Here is a 19228-nt window from a genome sequence, read left to right as displayed (position 1 = left end):
CAGGAGAGCTCAGCAGACCAGAAGTAATTAGAGCTCTAGTCACTCAGGCTTCAGGGAGATGTGGGTGTCAGGGACAGGCAGGTCTGCCAAGCCACCTCCCCTGGGACAGCCTGGGCCCAGGGCGCTGCAGCCCATAGTTCAGGGATGTGGAATTGTTTGCAGTCGACCCAGGACCTGAGACCGAAGAAGTTGCCCGCTCCACACCATTAGAAGAAAGTGTTGTCTCCCACAGACTCAAAGTCACAACGTTGGCAGCCAACTGTGCAACTTTTTCCCCTTATTGGAAAGATTACCATATTTGGAAATAATATTTGGATTATCATATTTATCATATTTGGATCATCATTGTGGGAAAGATCATCGTATTAAAGCATTGAGACTACCCTGGCTGGACAGTGGGCAAGACCATTCTGTTGAACTGTCACTAGGACATTATGACAAACGAACAAACTTGGACCCTTGCAATGTCCATCACCAACATGTTTTAATAAGAGATGAACGGAGACATTCGTTTTCCTCATCATGTTTCCCTCAAGCAGAGGGTCAGTCTTCTCCAGCTTTTGCTGGCATCCAGCACCTTCTTCCCTCCTTCTCTAGATTCCCTGCCTTCATGATGGGGAAGAGGCTCATGGAAAGCAGATCCTGGAGGTGGACGTTGTCTGCTGAGACATGGCGCCAGCCCTTCTTCCCAAGGCCAACCCCACACCCAACCGCCCTCCCTGCTCTTCCTTTGAAAATGTACACGTTTCACACATCCAGGCCCTCCTGTGCCTCCCCAGCCCACAGCGTCCCTGCCATGGGTTCCAATGCTGAACCCCAGGAGCTGCCTCTATGTGAGGACCAAGCCAGCTCTTGACAGCAAGAGGCTGCCGAGAAACCAGGGAGGAAGGAGTCCTGGTCCCCTGACGCCCACGGGAGCAGGTGGTTGGTGTAGCATCCTTTCGGTTTCTCTACCCATTGAGCCACCTGCCCACGCTCAGAATCCAAAGCGCTGAAACCTGAGTTAACTGTTTTCTTTCCCAAGAGCCATCAATCAGCCTGGCCGAGGAGGGGGCCAGAGAAGAAGCCCCTACGTGCCCTCCGCTGCTTCTGAAGGGGAGGCCCCTGCTCGGGCTTTGGGCTTGATGCTCACCTCCCTTCGGCCTCCGTCCCCAACACCCCGGGCGAACCACTTTCTGAGGTTGTCATCTGGCGCCAGCCCAGCTGTGCCCACGGACACATTTGGATGCCTTGGAGTCAAGGACAGCAACTCCAGAGGGGGCCAGGTGGGGGGGCATGTGGCTCAAGTTCAAATGTATGTCCGTCTGCCAGAGTCTCCACTGCCCAGGCCCTGGGGAGGGGATCGGAGGGGCCCCTTGTGAGGGAGCGTTTCTCAGACCCAAGAAAAATCTGCTCAGGCCACACCTGGGTCACCCGCAATTTCAAAGAAGAAAGCTTGGGGTCGTGGGTGGAGGAGAAACCTCCTGAACAGGTCCAGATGGTGGGCGGCAGGTGTCGACTCCCCGGGCGGCTGGTCTCCCAGGGGTCTGGGCCTGGACTGTATCTACAGAGATCTTTGGGCTGTTGTTCACTGAGGCTGTGACCAGCTGACTGTGGTAGCCAACCCGTGCCACCTGGCACTCTTAATGTGGCAGTTTTCCCATGCAGATCCACAGGTTATTAACAAACCTCCCCCCACACATACAGAGAACCCTGGAGCAAACACCTCCCCGTCCTGGGGTGGATCTCTATGAATATGAGCAAACGAAGTCAAGACACAAAACCCTGTTGGCCCAGGTCGTCCTCCAGGGTGAGTTCTTGATGTCGGCAGTGACAGTCGGTGCCCCAGCTGGGCTCCGCCAGCTCCCCGCGCTCCACAGCCTCCAAGACCAGCACAGTCCCCCATCGGTCGCTACTCCTGAGAGCCAGAGTTCGACCTGGTGACGCCTGTGCCGAGCGTCCCTCGGCCGACCATCTCCTGGCCCCACTCCCGGTGGCTGGACTCCTGTAGTCCGCGGCCTTTGGTCTCGATGGGCAGAAAGCAGGAGGCCAGGGCAGCCAGGAGGCAGCAGCCACTGTACACAGCCAGCGTCAGGTACACGGAGGATTCCAGCATCACCTGGGGGAGGGAGACGCCCGCTGGTGAGAGCATCCTTTCTGAAGCACGGGCTCCACCGACCACCCAGATAAGACTGATACCGCCAGGCCCCCCTGTGAGCACTCTGTGTGAGTGAACCGCTTAGTCCTCACAGCAGCTCTGTGAGGTAGGTACTTGTCCCCATTTTACAGAGGGAACAACTGAGGCTCAAGGACGGTTAAGTAGCATCCCCAAGTTCATAGACACTCAGGATGGGGCTGGGGCTTGAACCTATTTGAACCCACACTCAAAGACCAGCTCAGCGCCCCCATTGGTCGATACTCCTGAGAGCCAGAGGTTGACCTGGTGACTCCTGTGCTGTGTGTCCCTTAGCTGACCATCTCCTGGCCCCATTCCTGGTGGCTGGACGCCTGTAGTCCTGGGCCTTTGGTCTTGATGGGCAAGTCCATCAGGCTCGTGAGTCTGTATCCCTTATAACTACACTCTCCCCTGGGACAGCGCCTTTGCCGACTTGCTAGCTTTACGGCGTGCCGCAAAACTCACTTCCTCATCAGCCGAACGGGCATGAGGTCAGTGTCCACCCCTAATGATGGCCTCACCCTGGAGCACTTTGGACCACGTGGGCACACGGCAAGCTCTCAGCCAATAGGAGTCAGTAGTGCATACAATGGCCAAACACCACAGCCCAGAACAGAAATACTTGGTGAAAACATGTGCTGGGGTTCTGTTTATATGAAATATTCAGGATAGGTAAATTCATGCAGACGGAAGGCAGATTCGTGGTTAAACGATACGGAGTTTTATTTTGGGGGGGATGAAAACGTTTCGGAACCGGATAGAAGTGGCGGTTGTACGACATTGTGAATGTGCTAAGTGCCACTGAATTGTTCACCTTAAAATGGTTAATTTATGTTATGTGACTTTTATCTTGATAAAAAAAGTGATAAAAACAGAAAAAAATGAATTGGATATTTAAAAAAAGACTTCAAAATAAGATCCCTCAAAATGGATAGAAGTGCTTCAAGACACAAAAATGGCTGCAAAATCCTGCAACTGCATCTAATTATCCAACTCAGAAACCAGGAACTGGACATTTGTTTCCCACTAAATCATGTTGGCCTCCTTGTTTTCATCCAAATTGTTTTGCGCCAAATCATATGACACTCCCCAGGGTCTTCTGCATGGGAAAGATCTGGGTTTGATTCCAGCTTCCAGCCTTCCCAGCTGTGTGACCTTGGGCAGGTGTCTTTAACCCTTCTGAGCCTCAGTTTTCTCATCTGCAAGCAACACTTCTCCATAGGAAGATAATGCACACAAGATAATGCACACAGAGGGTTCTGCAGAGGCTCGGCGTATAGTGACCACTTGCCACGCACTGGCTCTTGTCATGCCCACCCCTCTGTGTTTGGGGGCGACCCCTACCTGAGCAATGAACGGAGTGATGAGAGCGCCCACTCTCGCCATGCCACTGCAGCTTCCTAGGCCCAGCGCTCGCGTCGCCGTGGGGTAGACCTGAAACACAGCCACCAACATGCGCTTGAGAAGATGCGCGTGGCTCCCTCCTCTCCAGCTCAGGGATGATGGGACTGACCCCCACAGGCGGGCCTGAAGTTAGGGTGATCCCTCAGGTGTTGGGGACCCTATTAAGGAGTGGGAAACCAGGGTGGGGATTCTCACGCCATACGGGATAGGAAGTTCAACTGAGAAAGAGGGCAAGAGGCCAAGCCACGGGTGGGAACCCAGTAAGGAGGTCCTGCCTGCCCGGGGTGGTCCCGAAGACTCCACCAGGAACTGCTGTGCACTCAGGATCCAGACACTGTTCTACCTGCCACTTGTCTTTGGTTTACCTTGAAGCACTGGTCATGGACTTTCATAATGACAGAGATGGAAATATTTACATAGCTTCTCAGTTGGTACCCAGGAGTGGCCCCGTGCTTAGTGCTCCCTTAGGCAAAGTGAGAAGGGGCTGTGCATCTTCCAGGCCAGGGTCCTTAAGAAGGGGGCACGTCTCCTCCACACCCTTGCCCAGTCCGCTGGCTGAAAGGAGGGCATGGAGGCCTGGGGGCAGAGCTTCTCAATCTGGGTACTGTGGGTGTTCTGGAACAGGTCATTGTTTGTAATGAGGGGCCATCCTGTGCACTGTAGGATGTTTAGCAGCATCCCTAGCTTCCACCCACTAGATGCCAGTGGCACTTCTGTACCTGCCATTCCAGTTGTGACAACCCTAAATACCTCCAGACCTTGCCAAATGTCCTCTGGGGTGAACATCATCCTTAGTTAATAATTATCGGGTGAGGAAGTCGCAAGATGCAAGGATCTTGGGTCCTTGAATCACTGTGGGGATGAAAGCTTTGCCAACCCGGAGCACCCGTACTGGATGGTTTCATAAGTGAGAAACCCCTGTTGTGTCAATACATTCCATTTGGGGAGCTATTTGTTACAGCAGCGAGCACGCCCCTAACAAATACAGTGCTCAGTGCAGAAAGCCGGGAAAGAAGGAAAAACGTAAAGGGGAAAAACAGAACTCACCAGGACCCCAACACTCGGACATAACCACTGCCACATTCTCATGTATATTCCTCTAGCTTTTCCTATGATTATATTCAGATATATGTTTGTCTATTTGTTCATTCAATGAATAGTTTTTGAGTGCATACCGTACGGATTTATATATGATATTTAATTCACTCAACGACACAAGCCATATATAAATACATTCTCCTTGTAAAAAATCACAACACCTAAATTCCCTTTTGATCCACTCCCCCTTCCAGGAAAATTCTCCCCACAGGACCCCACTATTATGGAGTTAGGAACATATCCTCCCAGAGGTGTTCAAAAATATGTGTGTAGAAAATATATAGCATTGTTTCTGAAATAGAAATGGTATCATACCATACATATCAGCCTGCAACTCGCTTTTTCCACTCAGCAATATGTCTTAAAATCCTATCCACATCAGTATATAGACACGTACCTCATTCTTTTTAACCGCTGCATTGTGTTCCATAATGGATATTCCACAGTTTACAGTTCAATAGAGATGGATGGACATTGTATTAAGAGTGTGTGTATTATATATAATATAATTATATATTCTATTATATAATAGAACGTAGCTGTATATTTTATATAGTTATATATGCTAATATATCAATAAATAAACATATTGATATTAACATATAATGAATACAGTACATACTAATATATTAATCTTATATTGAAATATAACTATAAATATCATATATAACTCAGCAATTACACATCTTGAAGTTTATTTTAAAGAAAGCACACATGTGCCCGAGAATTTAGAAAGCTGATCACCTCGGCATTGAAAAATTGGAAAACAATCAAAATATCTCTTAGTACGAGTTATATTTAGTGCCAACCACATCTTAGGCAATAACATATATATTAGATACGTATATATTTAATTGCATATACATTATACATGTAACTATATACACTATGTAATATATGCAATTGCATACATGCCATATATACATGCATATACATGTATACTACATGTAGCTGTGTATGTATTATAGATAATATGTATGTAACTATATACACTATGTTACATACCTATATGTAATTGCCTGGCCTATGGTTGGCACTCATTCTAACTTTTTAAATTGGATCAGTGAGTGAGTAGTGGGATCCTATTTTGTTCTTGCTGTCACGGAGCACGGCGAGCAGAGACTGGAGTGGGACGGTATCGTGAATTCTCTGGTACCAAGCTCAACGCCCTTTGTTTGTCTCGGTCACACCCTCTCACTTCCTTCCCCTCCTGAATTATACTGAAGCAAATCCCAGAGCTGATATAATTTCATCCACTAGATGTTTCCATACATGCTGCTTTGAAGGCTTTTTTCCTCTTAGAAAAAGATTGTGGACCTTTCCCATGTCCATGTTGGGTCATCTACAATAGCATGCTTTTTAAGGGCTGCACAGAATTCTGTTATTTGCATCAGCCATCAGTTGTTTAAGCAGTCCTTCATCGTTACACGTAGCTAGTTCACTTAGTTTAAATCAGGAGTCAGCAAACTTTTCTTAAAGGGCCAGGGAGTAAATAATTTGAGCTTTGTGAGCCATAGGGTCTCTGGCAGCTACTCAGCTCTGCCACTGTGACACAAAAGCTGTCGCGGGCAATAGCAGGAAAGGAGTGGTTGTGGTGTGTACCAATAAAGCTTTATTAGTGAACACTGAAACTGGGTATCATATAATCTTTACATGTCAAGAAATCATATTCTTTCAATTTTGCTTTCAGCCTTTTTAGCTCTTGGGCTGTCTAGAAGTGGTGGCAGTTTGGACACGGCTGAGGGCCACTGTTCGCTGAGCTCTGGCAGGTGCCGTTGTAGACCTGGGCCCCCAGTCCTGGCAGGGCAGGCAGTCTTCTAGCGTCTCCTGATGCGCTTCGGGGAGGCTCCAGCAAGTGGCTCACAAGCCTTTGGAGGAGGCCAGATGCCATAGGCACCAAACAGCAGGAGACCCAGGCCCTGCCCACAGGGAGCCTTAGGAGGAGCCTCCTCGGGCGGAGCTATCTGGGGTGACTAAAATACAGAGGGGAACAGATACCGAGGGCAAAGGAAGCAGGAGAGGGGGATCTGGGAGGGCTTCCCGGAGGAGGCAGGCTTGGAGCTGGGCCTAGAAAGTTTGGTGGAGGAATCGGGGTTCAGGATGACCACTCAGAGTGAGGGCTCTGGAGTGCCGTGCAGACCCATGGGCATGAGGGGCAATTTAGAACCCCCTCCCCGGGCACAGCCTCTGGGACACAATATTTCTTCCTCCCTGTTCTCCTATCTAAACTAAGATGAAAGAAAATACAATACACACAAAACAAATAACTCACAATCCCCGAGCGTGGGAAACGGACATGCTCAGATGCTCCTGTGTGGACTGGAAGTTGGTGCAACATTTTAGAGGGCGATTTTTCAGTTTCTCTCAATGTTTGTAACGTTTATAGGCTTTAACTCAGCAATTCCACATTTTGACATTTATTCTAAAGGAAGCACATGTGTGCACAAGAATATATATAAAGCTGTTCACCTTGGCGCTGTTTACAATGGTGAAAAGTCAGAAAGAACCCAAATATCCATTAGTAGGAGAATTGTTATAAAATTATGATTTGTCCATACTATATTATATAGAATAGTATAGTATAAAACATATATAGTACATACACTATAGTGTGTATATATATAGTATAATAAAGTATAATATATATTATATAGTCAAGTACAGTATATTATGTATAATATAGTATTACATATGATACATAATATAGTAAAGTATAGTATATAATATATAGTACATATACTATATATAGTGTGTATATATAGTGTAATAAAATATAACATATTATATAGTATAGTATATTATGTATAGTATAGTATACTATGTAAGTACATACACTATATATACTATAACATATATAGTATACTATATTCTATACATGTATAAATATACTATATATAGCATTGTAAAATATAGTATATCATACATACAGCATATAACACATATAGTGTATATATACGCTATATAGTACAGTATGGTACAGCAGCTGTTGAAAAGAACAAAGTAGGTCCACATGTCCTGTGCGCCTTGTCCTCCATCTTCCCATCCAGAACCTCCCTCCACCTTCCCTCTCCTCGTGCTCTGCCCTGGGGGCTGGCCTATGTGGACCACAAAGGGCTCCTTGGCCCTCTGGCTCCTCGCGGGTTCGGCCAATGGGAAGCCCCAGTGGGAGATGGGCGGGGGGAGAGGGGCGGGGGTATTTATTCCTCAGCTCCTTCCCTTCCAGGTTGCCTCAGGCCACCTGTCCCTCAGCTAAAGGTCACAGCTTATCTCTACACGGCTCTCTCCTGGGACCCCGTAACACCTCCCTCTCCTCACCCCACTGGCCTTGGGTGGCAGCAGGGTCCCCAGCCACCGCCACCCATTGCAAGCTGTGGGGCTGTATCACTTTTTGGTTTCTCTAAGGCCTGCCCCACACTGCTGTCATTAGTCCCTTTATTAAAGTCTTCCCAGCTGCTCATTACCCAATTTGATACCTGCGCCAACATATATTAGTGTATATTTTTAAAAATCTGGAAAAACACACACTTGAACTATCGAAGGTCACCCCTAGGAAGGAGGAATCCAGGGTCCTTAAATTTTGGGTTCTATCCTCTATGACATTTGGAACTTTTACATGAACATAAGCTTTTATAAGCAGAAAAAAATGATTGAAAAAGAAAAGAAGCGCTTCACAGACCCAAAGGCAAGCTTCCTTCTGAGGAGCCCAGCTGGGCATTTCTGGAGGCGGAGCCCCCTCCCTCCCCACCCTGGCTGCTCCCAGACACCCCCTCTTACCTCAGGTGTGTAAACATAGGCTGCCTGGAAGCCTCCAGAAATAAACGCTCTTGCAATGAAGAGTAAGAGAGTGAGCATATTTCTGGGGAGAGAAAGAAAAAGTAGATGAGCAGGGGTATTTTTGTCACCTTGTTTCGGCAAAGTCCTATGTGCCCAGGCAGAGTTTATACCCTAGAAATTGGCCATGCCCGCCCTACCCGGACACGCGTTCATGTGCGCACATCGCAGTGCCTCTCTAAAGGTCTGCTTTTATAAGTCGATCATTCTCCAAAGCTCCTGGCTGAGATGGAGACATCTGCGGTACCCAGGTTGGGGGCAAGGTTGGGGAGAAGTGATAGAAATCATCCACAAGCCAGACAGGACCTTGTGGGGGCAGGAACTGAGCCAGGAACCAGCTGAGTCAGGGGAAGTAAATTTCTACTCAGTATTTTTAAGATAATCCTGATCCCTTGTTCCCATAAACATGTGAGAACACCAACATTTCAAGGTCTAGGCCACGTCTCCAGACCTTCCACAGATTCCTCATCAGGTTTGGTCCAGGCCCTCTCAGAGGTCAAGAGAGGCACAGGCCACGGCCACATTTTGAGGCTCTTGATAGATGGAAAAATGGAGAAATGCCAAAAGGAGATTATAAAACAGGACCTTGAAATATTTCCATTGAACAAATGACGACTTCTAACCAATTCACAAATTAAACAGCTAAACGCACGATCTCCCCGGGAGACGATGTCCAAGTGTCAATGTGACGTGTCGGAGCAGAGCCTGGACTAAGCAGCCCTCCCACCTCCACCCCCACCAGAGGCCCCAACTCTGAGCCCCATCTCTTGGTCAGTTATGAGGCAGCCAAGTGCCTCCGTCCTAGTGAGAGGCTGGGGGGATCCCTCAGATGACCCCCAAGGGGGTATAATCCCTGGCCTGCAGGCCCAAAGAGCCACGGACCACGACCTGAGAAATAAGCCTGCTGGCCAGAGAGAGCCGGCATCATGACCCACCTTCCAACACAGATAAACAGCAGGAGGCTGCAGAGGGAGAAGATGGCAAAGCACAGGGCCATGGTCTTCTTGCGGCCCAGGCGGTCGATAATCCACAGAGTCACAAGGACACCTGGAAGGGATCGGGGGCAGCATGGTTGGCAGCTTCTGACATGGCTCCCAATGCCCCCCACCTCCTGGTCTACACACGCTACATAATCCCCGCCCCTTGAGAGCAGGGGGACCTAGAGACTCCCTTCTCATGAAAAAGCAAAAGTGAGGGGCTGTCACTTCTGAGATGAGCTTAGAGAAGACCGTGACTTCTGTCTTGCTGGCATTCTCCCTCTCCCCGCCTCTTCTCATGCATTTGCCTTCAGGGAGAAGGCCACCTGGCAAGGAACTAGAGGTGGCCTTTGGGCAACAGCCAATGAGGAACTGAGGCCTTTGGTCCAATGACCCTCGTGGAATGGAATCCTGCCAACAACCACGTGAGTGACTGTGGAAGCAGACCCTGCCCCAGTTAAGCTTTTGGATGAGACTGCAGACCCTGGACCAACACCTCCATTGCAGCCTTGCAACATCCGCTGAAGCAGAGGAGCCCGGTCATCCACTCCCAGGCTCCTGAGCCACAGATACTGTGAGTCATAAATACGTGCTGTCTTAAGCCACCAAAATTGGGATAATTAATACAGGCACCAAGGGATTAATACAGTCACTGAATCCAGGCAGTGGGCGCCTGGGATGGAAATCAGAAACACCTGGGTTCTAAGGCTTCATCTTTCCTCTAACTTGCTGTGTGGTCCTGGGTTAGTCTCTTGCCTTCTCTGAGCCTCAGTTACTTCATCTGTAAAACTGGACTAAATAGAAACAATGCTCCCTACCTCAGTAGAGGCAGGAGAGCACAGTGCTTATTATTATTAATAATAATTAAATCTGGGGCCAGCACTTTATCTATTATCTCGTTTAATCATCACAACGACCCTGTAAAAGAAATGCTATTAATAACCCCGTTTTCCACATTTATTCAATCAACACATTAAGTGGCTAGTGTGCGTCAGGAATGGTTCCGGGAGCTTGGGATGTGTCAGTGAACAAAAACAACAAAACGATAAATGTAATTCATCAGGAAGAAGAATCTGGGTTTCAGAAAGGTCACATCATGAAAATGACAAGGGCTTGAAGTCACAGAAATGGCACCGGCAACACTGAGTTTACTTCCAGAGCCTTTCATCTTACCTACCAGGCTATGTGGGGAAAGGGTTTTAGATAAAAGATAGTGTAGTGCAGGAGTGAAGACTCTGGGTCCTTGGGTGGGACCACAGCTCTTAGCTCTGCCAGCTGTAGGACGCTCAGGGTCTTAGTTGGATTTTCCCAGAAACAGACTCTGGTACAAGGATCCAAGGGCAAGGTGTTTACCTGGGCAGACATCCAAGGAAGCATCAGCAGGCAAGTGAGGAAGTGAAATGAGGAAGGGAAGCAGCTAAGAATGGGGCACATCAGGTAGGTTGCCCCTGTGGGCCATGCTGCCGAATTCCACTGGGGGACTCTGGGAGCCAGCGTGGAATGTGCACCTTAGAATCTGCCTGATGGGCAAGGAAGCTGGGGTATTTATACCCCAACTCCCACAGTTACTGTTTGAAGGCTGTTCCCGGTTGTTAGCTCCCTGGCACTTCCAGCCACCATGCTTGCTTTTAGACACTGAGCTTTCCATGCCCCCTGGGCACAGAGATGCAGATGCTGGCCGCCACAAGTGCGGGGAACAGTTTCGGCTGCACCTCTCTGAGCCTCAATCTCTTCAGTTAGAAAATGGGACTAATTATATTACTTCACAAGATTAAATGAAGCCGTATCTGTAAAACATTTAGCACAGTGCCCGGGACACAGTAAGCACTCAGTAACTACTAGATATTATTACTGTCATAATAACCATTATTCACGTTAAAGGAAAAAGATAATCAGCTTTGCTTTATGTGCAAGTTTGGATTTTTGACACCCCACTGATCCTTTCCAGTGCGACCGGTGTTGGTGCGCAGTTCTCCGTGGGTGTCTCATATTTCTGCAGATCTTGTGGGCAGAGGCACTAGCTGACATTTTGCTCCAGACTATCACTGCCAGGTTGGTTGTATAGCAAACAGCCTTGGAAGACAGAGATACAGTCTCCGAGAGCAAAGGGCAGGTCTGTCTACTGTTATCCAATATAATAAGGATGATGTCTCCCTCTGGGGCAAAGGCTGGACAGGTTCCTGGCAGCCCAATGTAAAAGATTTGGGTTCCTAAAGCTTGAGATTCCTCAGCTGGGTTGCAAATCCACCGCATGCGTAGCATCCACCTGGGTCCTTTCTCATCATCCCCGTGGAACTTGGGGGTCAGGGGAGCTGATGCTAATATACTGCTCATGCTGCTTCCTGCGCCGTGAGCAGTAATCTTTTGTCTCTGACCCAGGAGTCTCATGTCTTCTGCCAGCATGCACGAAACTGGGCAGCTTAACATGTTAGCCTTCAAGTCGATCAAATATCAGTCCCTTCACAGTTCTTGACAATTTGTAGCTAAGGATTGAAAAGATAACCCCCAGCTCCTCTAGAATGGGATTTGCTTCCAGGCAGCATCAGGTGGAGCCACCCGCTGAACAGCTGCCACGTTCTCAGGCTTCCACGCTCCAGCCCCGCCTCGCAGTGGCCCCTCACCTGGGAACTCCGACAGGGTGGTCCACAGCAGGTCCATGTAGTCCTCCTCGCTCAGGTACTCACAGGCCAGGCTGCATTTGGCCTCTACCGCCTTCTTCCGGCTGGAGACTGGGAGGCGGGAGTCAGAGAAAGAGAGGCAGAACAGCGCCCAGAGGCTTGAATCACAGCCTCCTGCTCCCCACCCCGCCTCCCCTGGGTACCATTCAGCTGGGGTGCCAGGAAAAGACCCTAGACTCAGGACTCAGGCAGACTCAGCTTTGAATCCCAACCAGCCGTGCTACAGCTTCATCTCTTGGAGCCCCAGTTTCCACATACAACTGGGGCTAATGAAACCACTGGGCAAGCTGGTTGAGAGATACAAATGTGCTCAGTTCAGAACTGGCACATACTAGGTGCTTTTGTGGCAGACAGATTCTAGGGTGGCCCCAATGATCCCCACCTATATTATCTGGCTCCCATTACCTCCTTGATCCCACCTTCTATTTCTCTCTCCCTCACCTGTTCACTCTACTCCAACCACACTGGTCTCCTTGCTGTTCCTTCAACAAGTAAGTTCCTGCCTCAGGACATTTGCACTGGCTTCTCCCTCTTCCTGGATTGCACTTCATTGCACTCCCCTCCTTCAAGTCTTTGTTTAAATCTCACCTTCTCATTGGGGCCACCCGGACCACTCCATTTAAAACTTCGACCCACCCACAGCCCCTTGCTCTGCCCCACACTCCTGACCCTTACCCTGCTCTGCTATCTTTTTTTACTCCCATATCCTTTGTAAGGAAATAGCATGAAAGACTGAAATGGACAAAAATATCTTACCTAGAGCACTCTCATTGGTTATCTTGCCTTGCATGATCTTTGAGCTATTTCACAACTCTGCACATCGTAGAATACTGATACTAATGCAAACGATTCTTGTCTGTCAAACAGCAAATTGCGACTGGTGGCAATGTAGTCGATTATCCCCTATGCATACTGACAAGTTGTGCCTCTAATTGTAAATCCATTTCAGCGTTTCTGATTGTCTATATATGTGCGTGTTTTGAATCCTCCTTTGAACCAGTCGTAACCTCCTACTGGGCTTCGTAGACAATTCTCCACGGGGTCTCACGCTGCTGCCTGTTTTACAAGCAGAGGCACCGACTGCCTTTCTTCCCGATTATCCTTTCAAGACTTTTGTTTAGCAAACAGCCTTGAAAAGATAGAAAGTATTTCCCTTTGGAGCGAAGGGCAGGTTTGCTCAAGGCCTTCAAAGATACAATGTCTCCTTGCAATGCAAAGGACAGGTGGGCTTACCAGCCAGTGGAAAGATCTGGGTGCCCTAGCCTCAGGGTCCTCTCTTGTCACAGAAGCCACTGCTTTTGCAGGTATCACCAGCTCTCTTCACATTGCCCAGTGGGAAGTGGGGCTGGAGAAACTGGTGTGAGAAAAAGCTGACACCCTGGCTACTGCTGTCCCTGTGAGAAAGAAAGTCCTTTCTCTCTGACCCGGGAATGTCATGTCTTCAGAGACCATCTCTAGAAACTGTGAAAGGCTAACTCATTAGCTTGCCAAAGGGTAAACTTTCAGATTTTTCACAGTTCTTAGCAACTGGTCCATTCCTTAATTGATGAGTTAAGTAAAATATAAATCTTTGACATATGTTCATTTTATATGTGTATGAGAGGCATGATTTTACCTTTTTGTTAAAATTTTTCCTTGAATACACCTATCACCTTTGACAAGAGATTTTCACTTATTGAGGCATATGGGGTAACTAGTCTGGTTTAAAACTCATTCGGCTTAAACTAGAGAAGCCTGATGTATGGCCTTTCAAACATACATTTTACATCTGCTTTAGCCATTAACGTGAAGAGTGCGTCAAACGTTATCTCAAAGTAAAAGAACACACTGCTTGAAGATAAGAACACAGACTTCCCCTCCTACACGCCAGTATCGGTAGCCCAAATCAGTGCTCCTGAAGAATGTTCGCTTTCCTGGATATCAGGGTCATGTTGACCTACTAATTTGCAAGTGAATATCTCTTTGAAACTTTGATGAATATGTCTGCTGGGTGTGTCTAATGTACATTCTTTGTTCTAAAAATGTATAAAACTGTACTGAAAACCATGCTTCTCCAGAATGATTTCCTCCTTTGTGGAGACTGCCTTCCCGGATTATAGTCCTCAGCCTGGCTCAAGGAAAGGTCACCTTATTTCTCTCTCATCTATAGAGTGGGTATTGATTACTTGCGTCCACATCTTTTAACACATCTTATAAGTTCCTTACTTATTATGCTATTTTCTCTCTCTCTTTCTCTCTCTCCCCCAGAATGTAAGCTTACAAGGCAGGGATGTTTGTCTTCTGTATTCTCTGATATATCCTAACACCTGAACCAGTACCTGGCATGTAGGAAATACTGAATGAATGAATGACTCGCCCAAGGTCGCACAGCTAGTCGGTGCTAGAACTCAGGCTCCCTGGTTTCCAGCCATGGGCTTGTCCACAGCATCGCACCCCTTTCCCACCCGGGTATGAGAGAGCTTTTAACAGGGTTTGGCAAACTATCGCCTACAGGCCAAATCTGGTCTCCTGCCTGTTTCTGTCTGGCCTCCAGGCTAAGACTCTTTTTTACATTTTTTAAATCAAAAGGAGAATAAGATTTCATGACATAAAAATGATATGAAATTCAAATTTATGTTCACAGATAAGGTTTTACTGGAACATAAGAAATGCTTGTCCCTTTAGTATTGTCCATAGCTGCTTTTCTGCTACAACGGCAGAGCTGTGTGGCCCCAAAGCCTAAAATATTTACTATCTGGACCTTTATAGAAAAAGTTTGCCGACACCTGCTTTATAACTTTCCACCGGAGCTCCTGTTTTGCGTAAGCAGGCCCACTGTCCGGGGCATGCAATTCATACTCAGTCAACGCCAAACCCTGAATTTACAACTGAGCTGCTTGCTCAGAGCATCAATTCAGACTCTCTCAGACCCCCCCCCCCCAGTGAGATACGACTCCACTATCTCGTTAAATCCTTATTCCAATAAACAAAACTATTAACTAAGATTATAGAGGCTTAATATGAAAAAGATAATTGGGCAAGTCCTGCAGACAAGCAAGAACTTCATCGATTTCTCTCCATCCTGGGTTCAATGCTAGGAATCTAGTGTTCTCTAAAAGACAGAAGGCTTTGAAAGCCCAGACATCTACACACGGACTTTGCTTTTTATTTATTCCTTTTGTCCAGCGGTTCCCACCACCAGCTGCACCACAGGATCACCTGGAGAGCTTTTAAAACCCACTAATGCCTGGACCCCACACCCAGAGATGCTGGCATTGTTTCAAAGCTCCCCCAGGTGATTCTGCTGTGTGGCCGGGGTTGAGATCTGTCCGGGTTCTCAGACTTAATGCGCACCTGAGAGCTGCTGCGCGGGGTGATAGCCATCACACGCAGGGCTGCACCTCATGGACCTCTGGGGGACATAAGAGGTGACTCTGCTGGAACGTCAGTTCCATCAGGACAAGATTGCTCAGAATCTTAGAAACCACAGCCCAGACCCTCTATGCTCAGATTTTGCAGAAACTTTCTCTCTGGAGTTTGTGGGGTGGAGTCACTGGAATTGGTGCAAGGCCAGGCCGTGTCCGGGCAGAAACTGGGGCGGGAGTGTGTGTGTGACTGTGGTATTGGGAGAGGGGTCGTTGACTGGTCCAGAGGTCTGGATACTTACTACTGCATACGTCTCCTGCCTGGAAGAGCTCAGTGGTGAGCAGAACTAATCCATAGTAAGAAAACGCATTGGAAAACCTGCCAGGGAGGAAGCAAGAAAGGTTAGGAATGATGAGAGAGGTGCAAGGCCCCTTTCCCCATCCCCTCGGGGACCAGTCTTAGGGCACTGGCCACCTTGGGCCTCTGGGGGCTCTCCTGGGGCCCTCGAGCAGAAGATGGCATAGTGCTGAGATAAAGGAAACTGATTCTGTGTCCTTTGAAAGACAAAGAACTGTACTATGTGACAGAGACATGCCACCCCAAAGCCTCTTTACCCAGCTGGCAATTGAAGGGGAAAAGAGTTTGGGGGACCAAACTTTGGAACAAAACAATCATTGTTGATGTCTGTCAGGGCTTCTGGGTCAAGTTGGTCAACGTAGATAGAGAAGAGGAGAGAAAAGCTTTGATAATATACGGAACCGGGCTCCAGCTCTGCCCCGGCATTCCTGAGAGCTAAATCAACTCACCAAGCATTTATTAAACACCTGCTGTGTGCCCAGTACAAGTGTGGAGTCTGGAGACTTCACTAGAATTTCAGATCAGAATGACACAGTTAATTAATTCCCCACTGTCCCAGGAACCAGAAGACTGGAGTCTGTAGGACCAGAACATTCTTGTGCTGTAGTACAGTTACGTGGGAACTCAGTCATAATCAGACGCTGATGATCAATTTCCTTGGATTACAACACATGCCAGCAAATTTAGTGATTTCTGCAGTGCACTAAAATCAGTCTCTAATTCACACTGTTCAAGTAGTGTCAGCTCAACAAAATCGCACGCTCTCAAAGATACAGACCCTCCACTCTGTCCTCACCCCACCCCCTCCGCTCTCCTTTCAAAAATGCTGCAGTCTCCACGCTTGTGCTGGGCACACAGCCGGTGTTTAATAAGTGCTTGGTGAGTTGATTTAGCTCTCAAGAATGCAGGGGCAGAGCTGGAGGCCAGTTTTGCACGTTATCAAAGCTTTTCCCTCCTCTTCCCTGCCACCGACCACTTTTAGGACGCTCCTCTGCTCATCAGCATCTCTGCTGAAAGGGGGCTAGGAAAGCGAGAATTGGTTAGAACAGAACACAAAGCCTTAGCCACGCCAGCTTTGTGAAATGTCCATGCTGTGTACACGGTTTGGTAGAGAGATCAAAGAATAGCTGAAATTTGACTAGTTGTGGAGTTTAAGGTAACTACTGTCTGCAAATGCCCTCCTCTCGGGGCACCGCCAATGGCTATTATTTAAGAAATGGCGCAGCCGTTAAGTTCGCACATTCTGCTTCTCGGCAGCCTGGGGTTTGCCGGTTCAGATCCCGGGTGCGGACATGGCACTGCTTGGCAAGCCATGCTGTGGTAGGCTTCCCACATATAAAGTAGAGGAAGATGGGCAGGGATGTTAGCTCAGGGCCAGTCTTCCTCAGCAAAAAGAGGAGGATTGGCAGAGCTAGCTCAGGGCAAATCTTCCTCAAAAAAAAAAAAAAAGTTGAGGATCAGAACTGAAAGTTATAAGAATGCCGTGTCCACCAAATCAGTGGGTCCCAAAATATGGGCTCTGTGCCACTGGTGGTACCGAAGGCCATATGGGCGGAGAGGAGGACTGAATATAGAAAAATTATTAAATCTCATTGTGAAAAAAAATTCCCTTGTAAGTTTCCTTTCAATGATTTTGCTTACATCCCAGTCTCGCTTGTGTGCTCGTGAATCCTTAACACCTCCGCTCTCTCTCTTACAGACAGTGGCTCAGTGCCTCAAAAACCATCAACCCGGCTACTTTTTACTGAGTGCTTTCTATCGATGGCCTGAAATTAAGACTTTTTTCTTTTAAAGCAGACATATAAAGTTTCCTTTTAAAAGACATTTATCTGAGTAAAATGTGAGTCAAACTAAAGAAAAAAACGAAGGAAATAATAGCATAGGTGATACGTGGAAAAGATGGAAGTTAGGACAAGGATGCCCAAACCTCTGAATTTTGCAAATGCTGCCTGAGATCAAAGAGTTCTCTGTGCTTCGAGTTGAAACAAAACCCTAAACAGGGCAGGTGGAAGGGGATCAAAGCATCAGCAGATAGTTCTTACCATATAAACCACAGCAACAAGGTTGTCCATCTAAAATGGGGCGTGAAGAGGTCCCTCATTTTGCCTCGGTCTTCCTGTTTCAAGACAAAGATGCACTGTTTACTCTCCTCTGCTCCAGATGTGTGGGCACTGGCCGTGGCCTGAGACCTGTGGACAGCCACGGCTCGGGGGAGGTTTCTGGTGGGCTCAGGCTACGAGAATCCAGGATTCAAATGCATAGCACTCAGGCCCCAAGCCCAGAAGGCCGATCTGGGCCTCCAGCCAGGACCCAGCAACGTCCAGAGGCTCGATTCCCAAAGGATGGAGAGGTTCTGCAGCCCCAAGCCCCTGCCTGGAATCCTAGAGCAGGAAGCAGACCCCTCAGGCTTGGCCCCTCGGAGGCCTCCCAGGTGGTCCCATGGACGCAGAGACCAGAAAACCAGTCCAAGGGGTGTCCAGCTATTTCACGGCCCCCTCACTCAAAGCCTGCTCTAGGTCAAGGTGACAAAAATCAATGTGCTGAAAATCAATTCGCCAAAAGCCAATTTATCAAAAGATTGATTAGCTAAATGACCCATGTGCCAATTTCATATAATTTACTAATTTATCAAATCTTTGCTTTACAATGTTCTTTTAAAAATAGATATTCTATTACTGTGATTATATTCTTCTTTAGATGTACTTAATGAATGTATTTTTCTTAGCAGTTCGAGAAATTTTTGGTTATTTAAACAGGCTAAAGTTTAAAAAAACAAGATTATGAGTTATAGGTGATTGTCTTCCGACGAGTATCGTCTTCAAGAATAAAAACGTTTTTGTAATACATTCTTGAATAAAAAGACAATATTCATTAATCATATTTATTGAATATATGAGAATGTTTGTATTTATTGAATATATTTTGGAATAAATTCATTAATATATAGAAATATATAAGAATGGGGCCGGCCCTGTGGCCGAGTGGTTAAGTTTGCGCGCTCTGCTTCAGTGGCCCAGGGTTTCACTGGTTCGGATCCTGGGCGCCGACATGGCACAGCTCATCAGGCCACGCTGAGGGGGTGTCCCACATGCCACAACTGGAAGGACCCACAACTGGAATATGCAACTATGTACTGGGGGGATTTGGGGAGAAAAAAAAAAGCAGAAAAAAAATATAATAGTAGAAAGACTATATTAATGAATAGATTATTAATATATACATAGGAAAAATATATTCCTATTTAATAATTCTTAAAATACATTTTTTTGGTAAATTGATACATTGCCGAACTTAATTCAGGAAAATTGGCTTTTGGGGAATTGGACTTCTGGAAAGTCCTTCTCTCCTCTTTTTGCTTGTCTGAGGATTCCCCGCCTCCTTGG

At 47.3% G+C, this 19228-nt stretch overlaps 1 protein-coding gene across 1 annotated transcript in view; it reads right to left on the bottom strand.

The window, feature by feature from the left end:
• Nucleotides 1-465: 465 nt before the first annotated feature.
• SVOP (SV2 related protein) overlaps nucleotides 466-19228 on the bottom strand; it is a 65479-nt gene continuing 46716 nt past the window's right edge. The window contains exons 10-16 of the mRNA XM_001496966.6: nucleotides 17888-17961; nucleotides 15790-15866; nucleotides 12087-12194; nucleotides 9424-9535; nucleotides 8432-8513; nucleotides 3500-3589; nucleotides 466-2098 (exon numbers count right to left, since the gene is read on the bottom strand). Coding sequence (XP_001497016.3) covers nucleotides 1892-2098; nucleotides 3500-3589; nucleotides 8432-8513; nucleotides 9424-9535; nucleotides 12087-12194; nucleotides 15790-15866; nucleotides 17888-17961 — 750 coding nt within the window. The 3' untranslated portion in view covers nucleotides 466-1891. The remainder of the gene's footprint in view (nucleotides 2099-3499; nucleotides 3590-8431; nucleotides 8514-9423; nucleotides 9536-12086; nucleotides 12195-15789; nucleotides 15867-17887; nucleotides 17962-19228) is intronic.

Source organism: Equus caballus, chromosome 8 (assembly GCF_041296265.1).
Source record: "Equus caballus isolate H_3958 breed thoroughbred chromosome 8, TB-T2T, whole genome shotgun sequence".
NCBI lineage: Eukaryota > Metazoa > Chordata > Mammalia > Perissodactyla > Equidae > Equus > Equus caballus.
The sequence above is the reverse complement of the archived record's forward strand: the minus strand, read 5'-3'. Positions and strand labels throughout refer to the sequence as shown.